General features: G+C 42.6%; 1 protein-coding gene across 1 annotated transcript in view; it reads left to right on the top strand.

The window, feature by feature from the left end:
* The window catches only part of MPP5 (membrane palmitoylated protein 5), a 149,073-nt gene that overhangs the window by 109,545 nt on the left and 22,229 nt on the right, over positions 1 to 17,299 (top strand). The window contains exons 7-8 of the mRNA XM_038765434.1: positions 4,094 to 4,255; positions 7,742 to 7,819. Of these exons, the coding sequence (XP_038621362.1) occupies positions 4,094 to 4,255; positions 7,742 to 7,819 (240 nt within the window). The remainder of the gene's footprint in view (positions 1 to 4,093; positions 4,256 to 7,741; positions 7,820 to 17,299) is intronic.

Raw genomic sequence — 17,299 nt, 5'->3', positions numbered from 1 at the left:
TGTTCTAAGCGCTGGAGAGGTTACAAGGTAATCAGGTTGTCCCACATGGGGCCCACAGTCTCAATCCCCATTTTACAGATGAGGTAACTGAGGCCCAGAGAAGTCAAGTGACTTGCCCAGAGTCACACCGCTGGCAGTTGGCGGAGTTGGGATTTGAACCCATTACCTCTGACTCCAAAGCCCGGGCTGTTTCCACTGAGCCACGCTGCTTCTCGTGTATATTTATGTATATTAATGTCTGTCTCTCCCTCTAGGCTGTAAGCTTGTTATGGGCAGGGAGTGTATCTGTTTATTGGTTATATTGTAATAATAATAATAATGGCATTTATTAAGTGCTTACTGTGTGCAAAGCACTGTTCTAAGCACTGGAGAGGTTACAAGGTGATCAGGTTGTCCCACGTGGGGCTCACAGTCTCAATCCCCATTTTACAGATAAGGTAACTGAGGCCCAGAGAAGTGAAGTGACTTGCCCAGAGTCACACAGCTGACAGTTGGCGGAGTCAGGATTTGAACCCATGACCTCTGACTCCAAAGCCCGGGCTTTTTCCACTGAGCCACGCTGCTTCTCGTGTATATTTTTGTGTATTAATGTCTGTCTCTCCCTCTAGGCTGTAAGCTTGTTATGGGCAGGGAGTGTATCTGTTTATCGGTTATATTGTACTCTCCCACATGCTTAGTACTGTGCTCTGCACATAGTAAACGCTCAGTAAATACGATTAAATGAATGTGTGGGCAAGCATAGCTTTGATGCTAGGAGACTTTTAGACAGACTTTTAGACTGTGAGCCCGCTGTTGGGTAGGGACTGTATATGTTGCCAATTTGTACTTCCCAAGCGCTTAGTACAGTGCTCTGCACACAGTAAGCGCTCAATAAATACGATTGATTGATTGATTGAGACTGACAACATTCCAGCACTTCAGTTGTGTGTGACCTTGCCATTTGACATTGAGTACGGCCTGTAAGCGAGGCTACTGGAATCAATCAGTCGTCTTTATTGAGCGCTTCCTGTGTGCAGAGCACTGTACTAAGCGCTTGGGAAGTACAAGTTGGCAACACATAGAGGCGGTCCCTACCCAACAGTGGGCTCACGGTCTAGAAGGAACCAGATGTGGCGTCTCCGTGGGGCCACTGCAGTTCCGTCGACCTTCAGTTCGGTCCGAAGGCCGCCGTGCCGCCTCCGTACTCTCTTTGAAAGTCTCCGGAAGCGGATCCCGATTCCGTTTTCCGTTTCCTTGTTTATCCTCGCGCCGTTGGTGGGTGTGCTGCCCGGGTAGCAGAATTCCGTCGCAGCTCTGAGCTGTGTGATTCACAGCATTGAAACAGTGTTGACAGCCACACAACTCTGCTGGGCAGGATGTGGGAGAAGAAAGGGGGACAGTAGGAATCCCCCAGTAGCTGCTGGGTGGAAATCGCTGTGGGCCACACGCAAGACAGGAAGGCAGATAAACAATATAAGGAAATAGTGCGTGAGGGGACGGGCCGCTCCGGACTCCTGCTCGCTTTACTTTATCCTTCCTTCCTCCTTTCCCATCTCCTTCCTTTCCCATATTCTTCCCCATCTCCTTTCCTCCTCCTTTCCCATCTCCTTCCCTCCTCCTTTCCCTTCTCCTTCCCTCCTCCTTTCCCATCTCCTTCCCTTCCCATATTCTTCCCCATCTCCTTTCCTCCTCCTTCCCCATCTCCTTCCCTCCTCCTTTCCCATCTCCTTTCCTCCTCCTTTCCCATCTCCTTCCTTCCTCCTTTCCCTTCTCCTTCCCTCCTCCTTCCCCATCTCCTTCCCTTCTCCTTTCCCATCTCCTTTCCTCCTCCTTTCCCATCTCCTTCCCTCCTCCTTCCCCATCTCCTTCCCTCCTCCTTTCCCATCTCCTTCCCTCCTCCTTTCCCATCTCTTTTAGACTGTGAGCCCGCTGTTGGGTAGGACCGTCTCTATACGTTGCCAATTTGTACTTTCCAAGTGCTTAGTACAGTGCTCTGCACACAGTAAGCGCTCAATAAATACGATTGATGATGAGGATGAGGCACATTCCCCCCAAAATATAGCGGTGGATTGTTGGGAAACCACTGCAGCAATCATGAAGGGGATTATTCTCTCTGACCCAAGGCTTTGCAGAGATCAGTTTGTGACGATCTCTGTTTGTTTGTTGCTCTATTTATTGATTTATTTATTTTACTTGTACATACCTATTCTATTTATTTTATTTTGTTAGTATGTTTGGTTTTGTTCTCTGTCTCCCCCTTTTAGACTGTGAGCCCACTGTTGGGTAGGGACTGTCTCTATATGTTGCCAACTTGGACTTCCCAAGCGCTTAGTACAGTGCTCTGCACACAGTAAGCGCTCAATAAATACGATTGATTGATTGACGAAACAGGCTTGAAAACAGACAGAGCCCTTATTGCAGCCGTGGCCCACTCTTAAGTTGCAAAAAGCGTAACCATGGTTTGGTTGCCTATTTTAACCACACTCATCCACCTGGATAGAATCTAATAATCGCCAGTAATAATCCAATCTAATCTAATAATCGCCATTTTCATCTTTGAAAATGAAGCCCAGTTCGATTTACATTTTCAGGTCGAAGATCTCGAGCTCCAAAATGCCCTTCCCTTTTTCAGTAAAGCAGAGATAGGGTTGATGATGACAAGATGACCCTTGTCCCGTGCCCTGACCAGGAGTAGACGGCTCCAGTTTAGCTTCTTAATTTCAGGTTTTCCCATGATTTTTCTCCATTTTTCATCATTTCTTTCTTATGGAAGCTTTGAAATTGTCCAGGAGCGTGAGCAAGGTTGAGAAAAATCAGCTCATTTCCATTCCTTTCACATTGGTTGCCAAACTCTCTGATATGTAGCCTTTCTGTAGCCTTTCTGTTTCACAGTCTTTTAGACTGTGAGACCACTGTTTGGGTAGGGACTGTCTCTATACGTTGCCAATTTGTACTTCCCAAGCGCTTAGTACAGTGCTCTGCACAGAGTAAGCGCTCAATAAATATGATTGATGATGATGAGAGGTAGACATGAGGGTGGATTTTTTGGTTTGTTTTTTGGCCGTATCGCGGAGACCTAACAACCGTGATGCTCTGAAGAAGGTGGTTTGGGAGTAATTAATTTGGGGGAATATCATTTTTACTCCTCTTTCCTTTTCGTCTCTCTTTTAGACTGTGAGCCCACTGTTGGGTAGGGACTGCCTCTATATGTTGCCAACTTGTACTTCCCAAGCGCTTAGTACAGTGCCCTGCACACAGTAAGCGCTCAATAAATACAATTGACTGATTGATTGATTAATTTCCTATTTCTCATAAGGAGCGTTTATTGAAATAGGACTTCCGGGAGGAGGGAGGGCTACCAGATAATGCTGTTGGGCCTCCAGCCTGTCAGTGGCCTGCATGCCTACTTTGGGTGTAGTTTTCCCGTGTAAGGGAAGCAACGCGGCCTAGTTTAATCTGTAATTTATTTACGTATATTAATGTCTGTCTTCCCCTCTAATAATAATAATAATAATGATGGCATTTATTAAGCGTTTACTACGTGCAAAGCACTGTTCTAAGCGCTGAGCACTGTTCTAAAACTAGAACTCTAGACTGTAAGCTCCTTGTGGGCAGGGAATGTGTCTGTTTATTATATTGTACTCTTCCAAGAGCTTAGTACAGTGCTGTGCACACAGTAAGCGCTCAGTAAATACGATTGATTGAATAGTGGAAAAATCGTGGGCCTGGGATTCAGAGGACCTGGGTTCTAATCCTAGCTCCGCCACATACCTGCTGTGTGACCTCAGGCAAGTCACTTAACTTCCCTGTGCATCAGTTCCCTCATCCGCAGAATGGGGATTCGATACCTGTTTTCCCTCCTATTTAAACTGTTGGACTTGATTATCTTGTTTCTACCCCAGCGCTTAGTACATTGCTCGGCCCACAGCAAGAGCTTAACAACTACCATAGTTATAAATTACTATTAAGTAGGGCCCGGTAACTTCTTACTTCAAATGAGCTGCCGCTACTATTAAAGACCCTTAATTTTGATTAACCAGAGTAAGATGAAGTCATTTTTGAGTTTTAAAAATCACATAGCCTGATTTATACTTCTCCCGTTGCCATTTTAAAGGGTGCTACGGTCCGAAACGAAATGGACTCCGTCATCATAAGTCGCATAGTGAAAGGGGGTGCTGCAGAAAAAAGTGGATTATTGCACGAAGGAGATGAAGTTTTGGAGATTAATGGCATTGAAATCCGCGGAAAGGATGTCAACGAGGTGTTTGACCTGCTGGTAAGTTGACGCCGTTAAAGGAAGCATTCTCACCGGTGGCCTTCGAAATCAAATCCTGAAAGCAATCGATGGAATCCTTTGAAACTTTTTCCTGCATTTTAAACAACAAAGTCCTTCTTGCATTGATTCGTGAGCTCGAGTTGTTCCCAGCATATTTAGCATATTTAGGTTATAGTGGTAGTGAGGATTCTGCCAATAGATTTATCTTCAGCTCTAAATCTGTGTATATTTCAGCGGGGGGGGGGGGATATTATCCATGCATTGATCTCCTTGCTGGATCTAGTTGAAATTATGGTAAATTTTTATCAGTAGGAAAAGAATAAAGGCTGTCCCACATTATAAATGGTCCTACATTTCAGATGTAAATATTTTAGCAGAGATATACATCACCAAATATGTCGATTTATTTTTGAACGTCTAAGCTACTTGCATCATGTGTTCAAAGAAGCGTCTTTTAACGATTGCAGTCGACCTTTAAGAGAACGCTTGCCTGCCATAAGTCTTTTAAGAGGATTTCCATTTTTCCAGTTTGTTTAGGCTCGTTTTCCAACTAGACAGCATTTCCATTTTTCCACTTTGTTCAGACTCGTTTTCCAACTAGACAGCATTATTACTCTTCTTCAAAACTCCAGAGTCATTTCTGAAAAAAAAAAAGGGGAAAGCTATACATAATTCATTAATATCTAATTCTGAGAAATCGAGACACTTTTTCGAGTGTTGAAGAATAAATACTGGAGAGATAAGGGTGCCTAACTAGGTGTCACCCTCACCCAAGCACTAAATACTCAGTATGGTTGAGAGGGCTATGGAAGGATATGTTTTTTTTAATGGGCATTCATTTGCCCCTTTGTTGCAGCTATTAAACGACCAAATCGCCGAGAGGTCTAGTCGAAGGGCCAGAGCACATCCAATTTGCGTTCAGCAGTAGCAACAATAATTATGGCGTTTCTTCAGCGTCTACTATGCGTCAAGCACTGTACTAGGCACTGGGGTGGGTACAAGCAAAGCGAGTCGGACACAGCCCCCGTCCCTTGTGGGGCTCACAGTCTCGATCCCCATTTTACAGATGAGGGAACTGAGGCGTAGAGAAATAAAGCGACTTGCCCAATATCACCCAGCAGACAAGTGGCGGGGCCGTGATTAGAACCCATGACCACGTAACTCCAAGGCCTGGGCTCTATGCATTAGAGAAGCAGCGTGGCTTGGTGGAAAGAGCCTGGGCTTGAGAGTCAGAGGTCAGGGGTTCTAATCCCGGCTCCGCCAGTTGTCAGCTGTGTGGCTTTGGGCAAGTCACTTCACTTCTCTGGGCCTCAGTTCCCTCATCTGTAAAATGGGGATTAAGACTGCGAGCCCCCCGTGGGACAACCTGATCACCTTGTAACCTCCCCAGCGCTCAGAACAGTGCTTTGCTCATAGTAAGCGCTTAATAAATGCCATCATTATTATTATGTCTGCTGTGTGACCTTGGGCAAGTAACTTCACTTTTCTGGGCCTCAGTTACCTCATCTGTACAATGGGGATTAAGACTGTGAACCCCACGTGGGACACTGCTTTGCACATAGTAAGTGCTTAACGAATTCCATTATTATTATTATTATTATTATTATTAGAACAGGCTGCACTGCTTTGCACAGTGAACGTGTGCACTGCTTTGCACATAGTAAGTGCTTAACAAATTCCATTATTATTATTATTATTATTATTATTGGAACAAGCTGCTTCTTGCCATCCAGGTAGTTGGAAATACAAACCAGTTCTGTTTTGTTTTTTTAAGCCCTGCCCTTGATGCTAGCTAAAAATGAGGAGAAGCAGCATGGCTTAGTGGATAGAGTGATGGCTTGGGAGCCAGAAGGACCCGGGTTCTAATTTCGGCCCTGCCGCGCGTCTGCTGGGTGACCTTGGTTAAGTCACTTAACTTCTCTGTTGCCTCAGTTACCTCACCTGTAAGATGAGAGTAAGAGTGTGAGCCCCATGCGATACATGGACTGTGTCCCACCTGATGAACTTGTATATATCCCAGGACTTCGAACAGTGCTTGGCACATAGCAAATGCTTATCAATGACCATTATTATTATTATTGCTGTTATTATTATTATTACATGTGCCGAGTAAGCAAAAAGTTGTGGGGTTTTTGTATCCTTTGTTAGAGTGTGAAAATCAGTTTTTCCACGTTCCACTCTCCCCCGCCCCCACACATACACTTTAAATCAATCAATCATATTTATTGAGCGCTTACCGTGTGCAGAGCACTGTACTAAGCGCTTGGGAAGTACAAGTTGGCAACATATAGAGACGGTCCCTACCCAACAGTGGGCTCACAGTCTAGAAGGGGGAGACAGAGAACAAAACCAAGCATATTAACAAAATAAAAGAAATAGAAGTGTACAAGTAAAATAAATAAATAAATAGAGTAATAAATCTGTACAAACATATATACAGGTGCTGTGGGGAAGGGAAGGAGGTAAGGCAGAGGTAAAGGAGGTAAAAGCCCCTTCCTTCCTGTCCCCCTTGTCCCCCCTCCATCCCCCCCATCTTACCTCCTTCCCTTCCCCACAGCACCTGTATAGATGTATATATGTTTGTACATATTTATTACTCTATTTATTTATTTATTTTACTTGTACATGTCTATTCTATTTATTTTATTTTGTTAGTATGTTTGGTTTTGTTCTCCGTCTCCCCCTTTTAGACTGTGAGCCCACTGTTGGGTAGGGACTGTCTCTATATGTTGCCGATTTGTCCTTCCCAAGCGCTTAGTACAGTGCTCTGCACATAGTAAGCGCTCAATAAATACGATTGATTGATTGATTAAAAACCTGCAGAGTTACAGATTTGTGCCATGTGAGTTTTCAGTAGTTATCTACCACTCTCAACTTTTCGTGGTTTCAAGTAATGATACCAAGAAAGAGCCGTTCCCAGGTTCTGAATTTCCGTGTAATTTCTGGAGCGCGATCAAACAAAAGTTACCGAATTGTTTTCTTTGGTGGTTCAGTGGTGGCATTCCCGCCTGCCACGCGGGAGGCCCGGGTTCAGTGCTTAGAACAGCGCTTGGCACGTAGTAAGCGCTTAACAAATACCATTGCTATTTCATGAATCAATCGATCAGTCAATCATATTTATTGAGCGCTTACTATGTGCAGAGCACTGTACTAAGGGCTTGGGAAGTACAAATTGGCAACATATAGAGACTGGAATAAATAAAATGGAATGAATGAATAAAACTGGAATGAATACATTCCATAAAACTGGAATAAATAAATAAACACATAGACAGATAAATAAATAAATAAACAAATAAATAAACAAACAAACAAACAAATAAATAAATAAATAAATAAATGAATGAATGAATGAATGAATGAATAAATAAATAAATGAATGGAATTCCATAAGTAAAACTGGAATAAAACTGGAATGAATAATGACTGGAATGAATAAAACCCGGAATTCCTCTGCCACTGAACATAATCTGCTTTTCATTCCAGGCCGACATGCACGGTACATTGACATTTGTACTGATTCCCAGTCAACATAACAAGTCCCCGCCTGCCAAGGAAACAGTGGTAAGTGATTTGTAATAATAATAATAGTAATAATGGCATTTATTAAGCGCTTACTATGTGCAAAGCACTGTTCTAAGCGCTGGGCAGGTGACAAGGCAATCAGGTTGTCCCACGGGGGGCTCACAGTCTCATCTCCATTTTACAAATGAGGCCCAGAGAAGTGAAGTGACTTGCCCCAAGTCACACAGCTGACAATTGGTGGAGCCGGGATTTGAACCCATGACCCCTGACTCCAAAGCCCGGGCTCTTTCCCCTGAGCCACGCTGCTGCTCTTCCACAGTAACGCTAAAAATGGCCATTTCAATTTCCAAGTCAGAGACGCTGCTTGTGAACTTGAATTTTAAAACACTACAAATATTCCTGGAATATAGATGAAATCAGAAAATAGATTTAGGACTAGAAATTACTTGCTATTTAGAAACAGCTCCCCTGAAGATTAATACTAAAAATGTAGTTTTTCAGCTGGTCATTAAACCAGGAGCTTTTACTGAGGAAATAGACGGTGTTTCTTTTCTGGCATTGCTGTTGTTTCGGAAGTTGCCCCATTATCTGTTGATGTGTTTATTATAATAATAATAATAACAATAATAATAATAATAACGGCATTTATTAAGCGCTTACTATGTGCAAAGCACTGTTCTAAGCTCTGGGGATGTTACAAGATGATCAGGTTGTCCCACGGGGGACTCACAGTCTTCATCCCCATTTTACAGATGAGGTAACTGAGGCCCAGAGAAGTGAAGTGACTTGCCCAAAGTCACACAGCTAACAAATGGCAGAGCCGGGATTTGAACCCATGACCTCTGACTCCAAAGCCCATGCCCTTTCCACTGAGCCACGCTGCTTCTCTGCAGCTGCTGTTTGTAGATGTGTCACCTAGCATATAAAGCAAAGGATTTGGGGAAATTCAGTAATACCTGCATTTTGGGTGTGTGTGTATATATATATATATGTATACACATATATATATATATATGTATATATATATATACGCACATATATATATATACACATGTGTGTGTGTATATATATACATATATATGTGTATATATATATACACACACATATATATGTATATATATATACACACACATATATATATACACACACATATATATATACATATATATATGTATATACACACACACATATATATATATATATATTTTTTTTTTTTTGCAAGCAGAGCACTGCAGCTTTAATCTGGCTTTAATCTATGTACAGCTTTCTTGCGCACTTCCTAATCAGTCCTATTAGGGACAGAGCACTGAATTAAGCGCTTGGGAGGGTACAGTATAACAGAATTGGTTGACACATTCCCTGCCCACAATTCATTTATAGAATAGAGGGGGATTATTTTTTTTCTTTTAGTTCCGGGAATTAAAATTTTAGTTTGGGGAATCTTCTTTAATTATAAACACATACTGTGATGTCATCATAGTGGATACAGAATTATAAAACCGAAGAAACACAGCCTTATTTTTGCATTGCTTCTCTACAACTATGTCATAACAATTCCTTTCAGTTCCACGCATATTGATGCTGACTGAGCTGTTTTAAAATTCTCCTTCCTTTTAAACTACTTTGAAGAGGAGGGAAGCTGCAGAGGACACAGTTTGTCTCAGAATTCAGTCAGTTTGATTCACCCTGACCTCTCAATCCCTACATCATCATCATCATCATCATCAATCGTATTTATTAACATTATTAACATATTTCCTGTTTGCCCAGTCTCCTAATTTCCAAGGTAACTGTGCCAACATAAGAGCTAGGCGGGATTATAGAGGAGGGTCGGAGTGCGGCCCTTGACTCGTATGTCCACATTTATTCATTCATTCATTAAATCGTATTTACTGAGCACTTACTGTGTGCATCGCAGTCTCTGTGGCAGCCTAGTAACTCATCTTTTGTGAAGTGAACGGGAGCCGGCCATTAACCCGCTTTTCTGAGGTGGGTTTTCAGAGTCCAGAGTTGATTTTGCAGGAAACTAATTCTGTTGCATTTCAGTGCCCGGCACACAGGAAATGCTTAACACATACCATTATAATTTTTATTAACGATTCTTCTTCTTCTCAAAGATTGGGGTTCTAATTCCGACTGTGGCTCATGCATGCTTATTTGACTGTAGGCAAAATCACTTAACTTTTCAATTTTCCTCATCCCAGTTTTCATCCCAAATGTGGATTCCATACCTGTAACTTCCTTCTTAGACGGAGAACCCCTCTCCCCTGCCCTGCCTCATATTCCACCACCTCTTTCTCCCTAATCTCCTCCTCCTTCCCCCTTCCTCCTCCTCCCCATCTCCCTCTGCCTCTTTCCTCCACCTCCTTCTCCCCCATCTCCTTCCTCATCCACACTTAGCCCCTTCCTCCCACTTCCTCCTTGCCCCACCTCTGCCTCCCCATCTCCATCCATGGAGAAGCAGCGTGGCTCCGTGGAAAGAGCCCGGGCTTTGGAGTCCGAGGTCAGGGGTTCAAATCCCGGCTCCACCAATGGTCAGCTGTGTGACTTTGGGCAAGTCACTTCATCATCCTCATCAATCATATTTATTGAGTGCTTACTGTGTGCAGAGCACTGTACTAAGCGCTTGGGAAATACAAGTTGGCAACATATAGAGACAGTCCCTACCCAACAGTGGGCTCACAGTCTAAAAGGGGGAGACAGAGAACAAAACCAAACACACTAACAAAACAAAATAAATAGAATAGACATGTACAAGTAAAATAAATAAATAAATAGAGTAACAAATATGTACAAACATATATACATATATACAGGTGCTGTGGGAAAGGGAAGGAGGTAAGATGAGGGGATGGAGAGGGGGGCGAGGGGGAGAGGAAGGAAGGGGCTCAGTCTGGGAAGGCCTCTTGGAGGAGGTGAGCTTCTCTGGGCCTCAGTTACCTCATCTATAAAATGGGGATGAAGACTGTGAGCCCCCCGTGGAACAACCTGATCACCTTGTAACCTCCCCAGCGCTTAGAACAGTGCTTGGCACAGAGTAAGCACTTAATAAAAGCCATCATTATCATTATTATAGATAAAACCCAAATCATTGTCTAGCAGTGTTAAAGGTTCAAGAGAGCAAAGAGGATCAAATGCAATGCAAGTGGATAGTTTCCCTTTGGGGCTAACCAAAGAAATGGGTTAGAAATGGAAAAATTTGGTTTTTCGTATGTGAGTGGGTATTTGGCTATCTGCACGGAACAGCTGCACCTGGTTTAATCGAGGTAACGTGTTTATTAAGCACTTTCTATGTGTTGTTCCTTGGGCTCTCAATGGAGATGGGGGGGAAGACAGATAAAGCCAAGGCAAGAACGATAGCAAATAGCAACAAGCAACAGAGCCGGCAAATGGAGGAAATAGCTTCCTCACAGGTAACCAAACAGTTCTTGGAAGTCTGAGCCCTTTTCCCCATCCCTCCAGGCAATTAGTCCTTATTTACAACCCCCTGGGAGGCCGGGTGGTGTTGAAAAATTGCCAAGGTGGACCAGATAGCAAACCCATCCCGAGAAGTGTAGTCACTTGGCAAGCAGTTTCTTCAACTGTTTAACTGGAAGAGAAAAGATTTGAAAGAAAACAAGGTCCCGACCCCTTTAGTACTCCAGATTCCCCTGCCCCCTTTTAATTTTACTGTGCTAACTATATTTAGTCGTTTTTCTTTTGTAGGTGTGCATAACCATTGTCGCTAAAACATCTAGGCAGCGTGGCTCAGTGGAAAGAGCCCGGGTTTGGGAGTCAGGGTTCACGGGTTCAAATCCCGGCTCCGCCGCTTGTCAGCTGTGTGACTTTGGGCAAGTCACTTCACTTCTCTATGCTTCAGAGAAGATGTTTTACAGATGTTACCTCATCTGTAAAATGGGGATGAAGACTGTGAGCCCTCTGTGGGCCAACCTGATCACCTTGCATAATAATAATAATGTTGGTATTTGTTAAGCGCTTACTATGTGCCAAGCACTGTTCTAAGCGCCGGGGTAGATACAAGGTCATCAGGTTGTCCCACGGGGGGCTCACAGTCTTCACCCCCATTTTACAGATGAGGTGACTGAGGCCCAGAGAAGTGAAGTGACTTGCCCAAAGTCACCCAGCTGACAAGCGGCGGAGCCGGGATTTGAACCCATGACCTCTGACTCCAAAGCCCGGGCTCCTTCCACTGAGCCACGCTGCTTTCCCTCGTCTATCTACTCCAGCCTTTAGAACAGTGTTTGGCACATAGTGAGCACTTAACATCATTATTATTATTATCTAAGGCATTTCTTTCAAGTGCTTAATACAGTGCTCTGCACACAGTAAGCGCTCAATAAATACGATTGAATGAATGAATGAACTGGCTTATTGTGGAGTGTTATTATTAAGACAAAATGGCTACGTCTTAATTTCTAGCATGAAAATACAGAAAATGAACTAGGGAAGCAGGAACTTGACACAGCGAAACCCGTATGAATCGTAGGGATGAGAACATCCCAAGGCAGGGGTATATGTAACAGTAGCCTATTATAATTAATCCTAGCCTACCTCTTTGGATCTCTAGAGGTGGCTAAATGTAGGCTGTAGTCAATCAATCAATCAGTCAATCAATCAATTGTATTTATTGAGCGCTTACTGTGTGCAGAGCACTGTACTAAGCACTTGGGAAGTACAAGTTGGCAACATATAGAGACAGGCCCTACCCCACAGTGGGCTCCCAGTCTAAAAGTCTGTAGTCTATAGTCCTATAGACTCATAGGTTTTTGTGGGAAGGGATCACGTCTAACAAGTCTGTTTTGTATTGTACTTAGCCAAACACTTAGTACAATGCTCCGCACACAGTAAAAGGGCTCAGTAAATACCATTGATTGATTGCCATTTTAGGTGGTTAAAAGCCACGCAACGGAATGAATAGAAGAGAATGATTTTTTAATGGTCTAAATTTGTCCTTTAAGCCCAGGTTTTAGAGTCCGTTCACTCTACTTTGATGCTTGAAACCAAATAGAAATGACAGAAATTCTGCTGTAATCGTACATCTTCGAGCACCTGAAGGAAAATGATAGAATTTTATGGTACAATATGCAGCTTCCAATTAGGTGTTTTGCGGGAGAAAGGCGCTTTTAAAATGCTTTAATCTTTTGATGAGGGAAAAGCAGCTTAAGTTGAACTGCCATCCCTTTAAAGCATTATACAGTGTTTCCCTTTAGTACCAATAGCTGTACTAAATTTACCCTCTCCCTCTCTCTAGAAAAGCTGCTTTTCAATCAGTCGTATTTATTGAGCGCTAACTGTGTGCAGAGCACTGTACTAAGCGCTTGGGAAGTACAAGTTGGCAACATATAGAGACAGTCCCTACCCAACAGTGGGCTTTTCATATCCAAGCCCCAGCTGACGCTGGGCAGCTCACGTGTATCGTCTTGTATCAGTCTGGTTTTCATCAGTGAAAACTGCATGCTCTGAAAGTGCTCCGTTGCATTCCAACAGTCGGTCCATCGGTGGTATTCATTGAGTGCTTACTATGTGCACAGCACTGTACTATGTACCTGGGAGAATGCAGAATTAGCAGATATGTTCCCTGCCCAATTCCCTGCCCATATCAGAGCTAAATATGAAGGGGCTCCCAGACTGAGCCCCTTCCTTCCTCTCCCCCTCGTCCCCCTCTCCATCCCCCGCATCTTACCTCCTTCCCTTCCCCACAGCACCTGTATATATGTATATATGTTTGTACAGATTTATTACTCTATTTATTTTACTTGTACCTATCTATTCTATTTATTTTATTTTGTTAGTATGTTTGGTTTTGTTCTCTGTCTTCCCCTTCTAGACTGTGAGCCCACTGTTGGGTAGGGACTGTCTCTATATGTTGCCAGCTTGTACTTCCCAAGCGCTTAGTACAGTGCTGTGCACACAGTAAGCGCTCAATAAATATGATTGATTGATTGATAAATAGAATAGGGGTGAGGAAGACATGATTAAATATGGTGATCCAAGTTTTTAAATTCCATTGATGGCATTTGTTAAGCGCTTACGATGTGCACAGCACTATTCTAAGCACTGAGCATGCTTTTGCTAAAGTAATTTTTAAAACACGTATTAACCACCACACTCCCATAATCACTGTATTTAGAAGCTAGCAGATTAGACTTTCCAATTTAGAAAGCTTCAGGGTGGTTTGTTTTTTTTTTTTTTTTGGTTGTTTTTTTGAGGGGTTTTATAGTATGTATTAAGCACTTACTATGTGCTACACTATATTAAGCTCTAGGGTAGATACAAGATAAGTAGACACACTCCGTGTCCCACATGGAGCTCACAATTTTATTCAGATGAGGGAACCAAGGCACAGAGAAGTGAAGCGACTTGCCCAGGGTCACACAGCAGGCAAGTTGGTGGGGCCGGGATTCACTCCGTTCCCTCATCTGTAAAATGGGGATTTAGACTGTGAGCCCCACGTGGGACAAATTGATAACCTTTTATCTACCCCAGTGCTTAGAACAGTGCTTGGCACATAGTAAGTGCTTAACAAATAGCATCAATAAAAATAACTCAGATCCTTCTGACTCTCAGGACTTTTCTCTAATAATAATAATATTGATGGTATTTGTTAAGCGCCTATTATGTGCAAAGCACTGTTCTGAGCACTCTATCCACTAGGCCACGCAGATTCACATGCCTGTTTATGGAACGAATGGGGAGAAATGTTGATCATGGACCCTTAAGAGGCTTGGGGCTGGATAAGGAGCTTTAAGCGAGAAGAAAGACCTTAGAGGAAAACTCATTCCCCACCATAGGAGAAACCCATCCCAATCCAAAGTACTGGCTGAACAAATCCTTCACTCCTGCTCTATCCCTCTCCACGCCCTAAAAGTCACCTCTCCTCCCCACTCTTTTGTACATTATTAAGCTTAAACCTCCAGCTTATCCTTATATTTCTAATTAAAAGATGTGAATTTATATTTTAAAAACCCTTCTAGAAGGAAAATGGTGACCTCTGTAGGAAGATGGTAGAATCAGGTGCAGTAATGCAGTGGTTTGCATAGTAAAAGTAGAATATTGTTTATGAATATCGAGAAGCGCTAGAATTAAATTAGCACATTTTTAACCATCCTTCGTTACTTTGCCCATTCCCAGTTTAGTATCAGCTTCCAGCCCATCATTTTCCCATTCTGAGTTTTCAGTAAATGCTGTGATTCCACTTTATCCTCAAGTCTCCCTTGAGGTTCACAACCGGTCTTTTATTTTTTCTCTTTTCCAAAAACTGTTTTTTAGAAGGAGACCGCCTCCTCTGCTTCAGGCTCATCTTTCTGCCTAGCATAAAATTAATCTTTGGAATTGCAGATAGCAATAACTTCATGTGGAAAATGGAAGTCGCAGTAGGTGAATTTATGAAGTACCCCCAGAAGATATCCCAGAATTTAGTGTTTTGGTTGTAGGGCACGCATAATGTAGGGAGCATCGCGTGAATTGGCCATTTAAAGGTGGAAAGAGTTCCTGATTTCTTTCATGGTGCTCATCCTTCTCCCTGGAGAACTTCTGGGCTTGGGGAGAATTGAGTTCCAGGATAATAAAGCTGACAATTGCTTTTTGGCCTTGTAAAGCATCATGAATTCAAATATCTCTTTCTGTGGGGGCAGGAAAAGCTATTGTTCCAGCTAGTTTCCAGCTGTGGTATTATTTTCACCGTAACCTGGCCTTTTTGGGTTAGGCTATTAACTTTACTTATCAGATTAGAGAGCCAGATTGAATACCCCTCAGAGTCCCTGAGTTCCACCTGGGGTCTTTCAAAGCCTGTCTGTCATCCATTCCCATTCATTCGTTCATTTAATCGTATTTATTGAGCGCTTACTGTGTGCAGAGCACTGTACTAAGCGCTTGGGAAGTACAAGTTGGCAACATATAGAGGCTGTCCCTACCAAAAACGGGCTCACAGTTCAATCTTAGTGCTTTGGAGAGTACAAAATAACGAGGTTAATCCTTTCAGTTTTGATTTTAGAATTAGAGAGGGCAGATCAGACATTGAAGCTTGAGCAGAAATTTTATCTATATATATATATATATATATATATATATATATATATATATATATATATATGTGTGTGTGTGTGTTTCATATATGTTTCATATTACTCTATTTTACTTGTACATATTTATTCTACTTATTTTATTTTGTTAATATGTTTTGTTTTGTTCCCTGTCTCCCCCTTCTCGACTGTTAGCCCACTGTTGGGTAGGGACCATCTCTATATATTGCCAACTTGTACTTCCCAAGCGCTTAGTACAGTGCTCTGCACACAGTAAGCGCTCAATAAATACAATTGAATGAATGAATGAACAATAAATAGACACATTCCCAGCCCACGATGAGCTTACAGTCTAGAGGGAGAGACATACATTATTCATTCATTCAATCAATCAATCATATTTATTGAGCACTTACTGTGTGCAGAGCACTGTACTAAGCGCTTGGGAAGTACAAGTTGGCAACATATAGAGACGGTCCCTACCCAACAGTGGGCTCACAGTCTAGAAGGGAGAGACAGAGAACAAAACCAAACATATTCACTAAATAAAATAAATAGAATAGATATGTGCAAGTAAAATAGAGTAATAAATGTGTACAAACATATATACAGGTGCTATGGGGAAGGGAAGGAGGTAAGATGGGGGGATGGAGGAGGGATGAGGGGGAGATGTCATTCATTCATTCAATCGTATTTATTGAGCACTTAGTGCAGAGCACTGTACTAAGCACTTAGGAAGTACAAGTTGGCAACATATAGAGACGGTCCCTACCCAACAGTGGGCTCACAGTCTAGAAGGGGGAGACAGAGAACAAAACCAAACATATTAACAAAATAAAATAAATAGAATAGATATGTACAAGTAAAATAAATAGCGTAATAAATATGTACAAACATATATACATATATACAGGTGCTGTGGGGAAGGGAAGGAGGTAAGACGAGGGGATGGAGGGGGGATGAGGGGGAGATGTCATTCATTCATTCATTCAATCGTATTTAGACTGTGAGCCCACTGTTGGGTAGGGACTGTCTCTATATGTTGCCAACTTGTACTTCCCAAGCGCTTAGTCCAGTGCTCTGCACACAGTAAGTGCTCAATAAATGATTGGTGATGATGATGATGATTGAGCGCATAAGTGCAGAGCACTGTACTAAGCACTTGGGAAGTACAAGTTGGCAACATATAGAGGCGGTCCCTACCCAACAACGGGCTCGCAGTTCAATCTTAGTGCTTCGGAGAGTACAAAATAACAATAAATAGGCACATTCCCAGCCCACGATGAGCTTACAGTCTAGAGAGGGAGACATGCATTAATAGAAATAAATCAATTATAGGTACGTACATAAGTGTTGTGGGGCTGGGAGCAAGTCAGAGTGACGCAGAAGGGAGTGGGAGAAGAGGAAAGGAGGGCTTAGGGAAGGCTTCTTGGAGATGTGCCTTAAGTAAGACTTTGAAGCAGGGGGGTGTAATTGTCTGTTGGATTTGAGGAAGGAG

The sequence above is a fragment of the Tachyglossus aculeatus genome, chromosome 23 (assembly GCF_015852505.1).
Source record: "Tachyglossus aculeatus isolate mTacAcu1 chromosome 23, mTacAcu1.pri, whole genome shotgun sequence".
Classification (NCBI taxonomy): Eukaryota; Metazoa; Chordata; class Mammalia; order Monotremata; family Tachyglossidae; genus Tachyglossus; species Tachyglossus aculeatus.
This window is presented reverse-complemented; position numbering and strand designations above follow the sequence as displayed.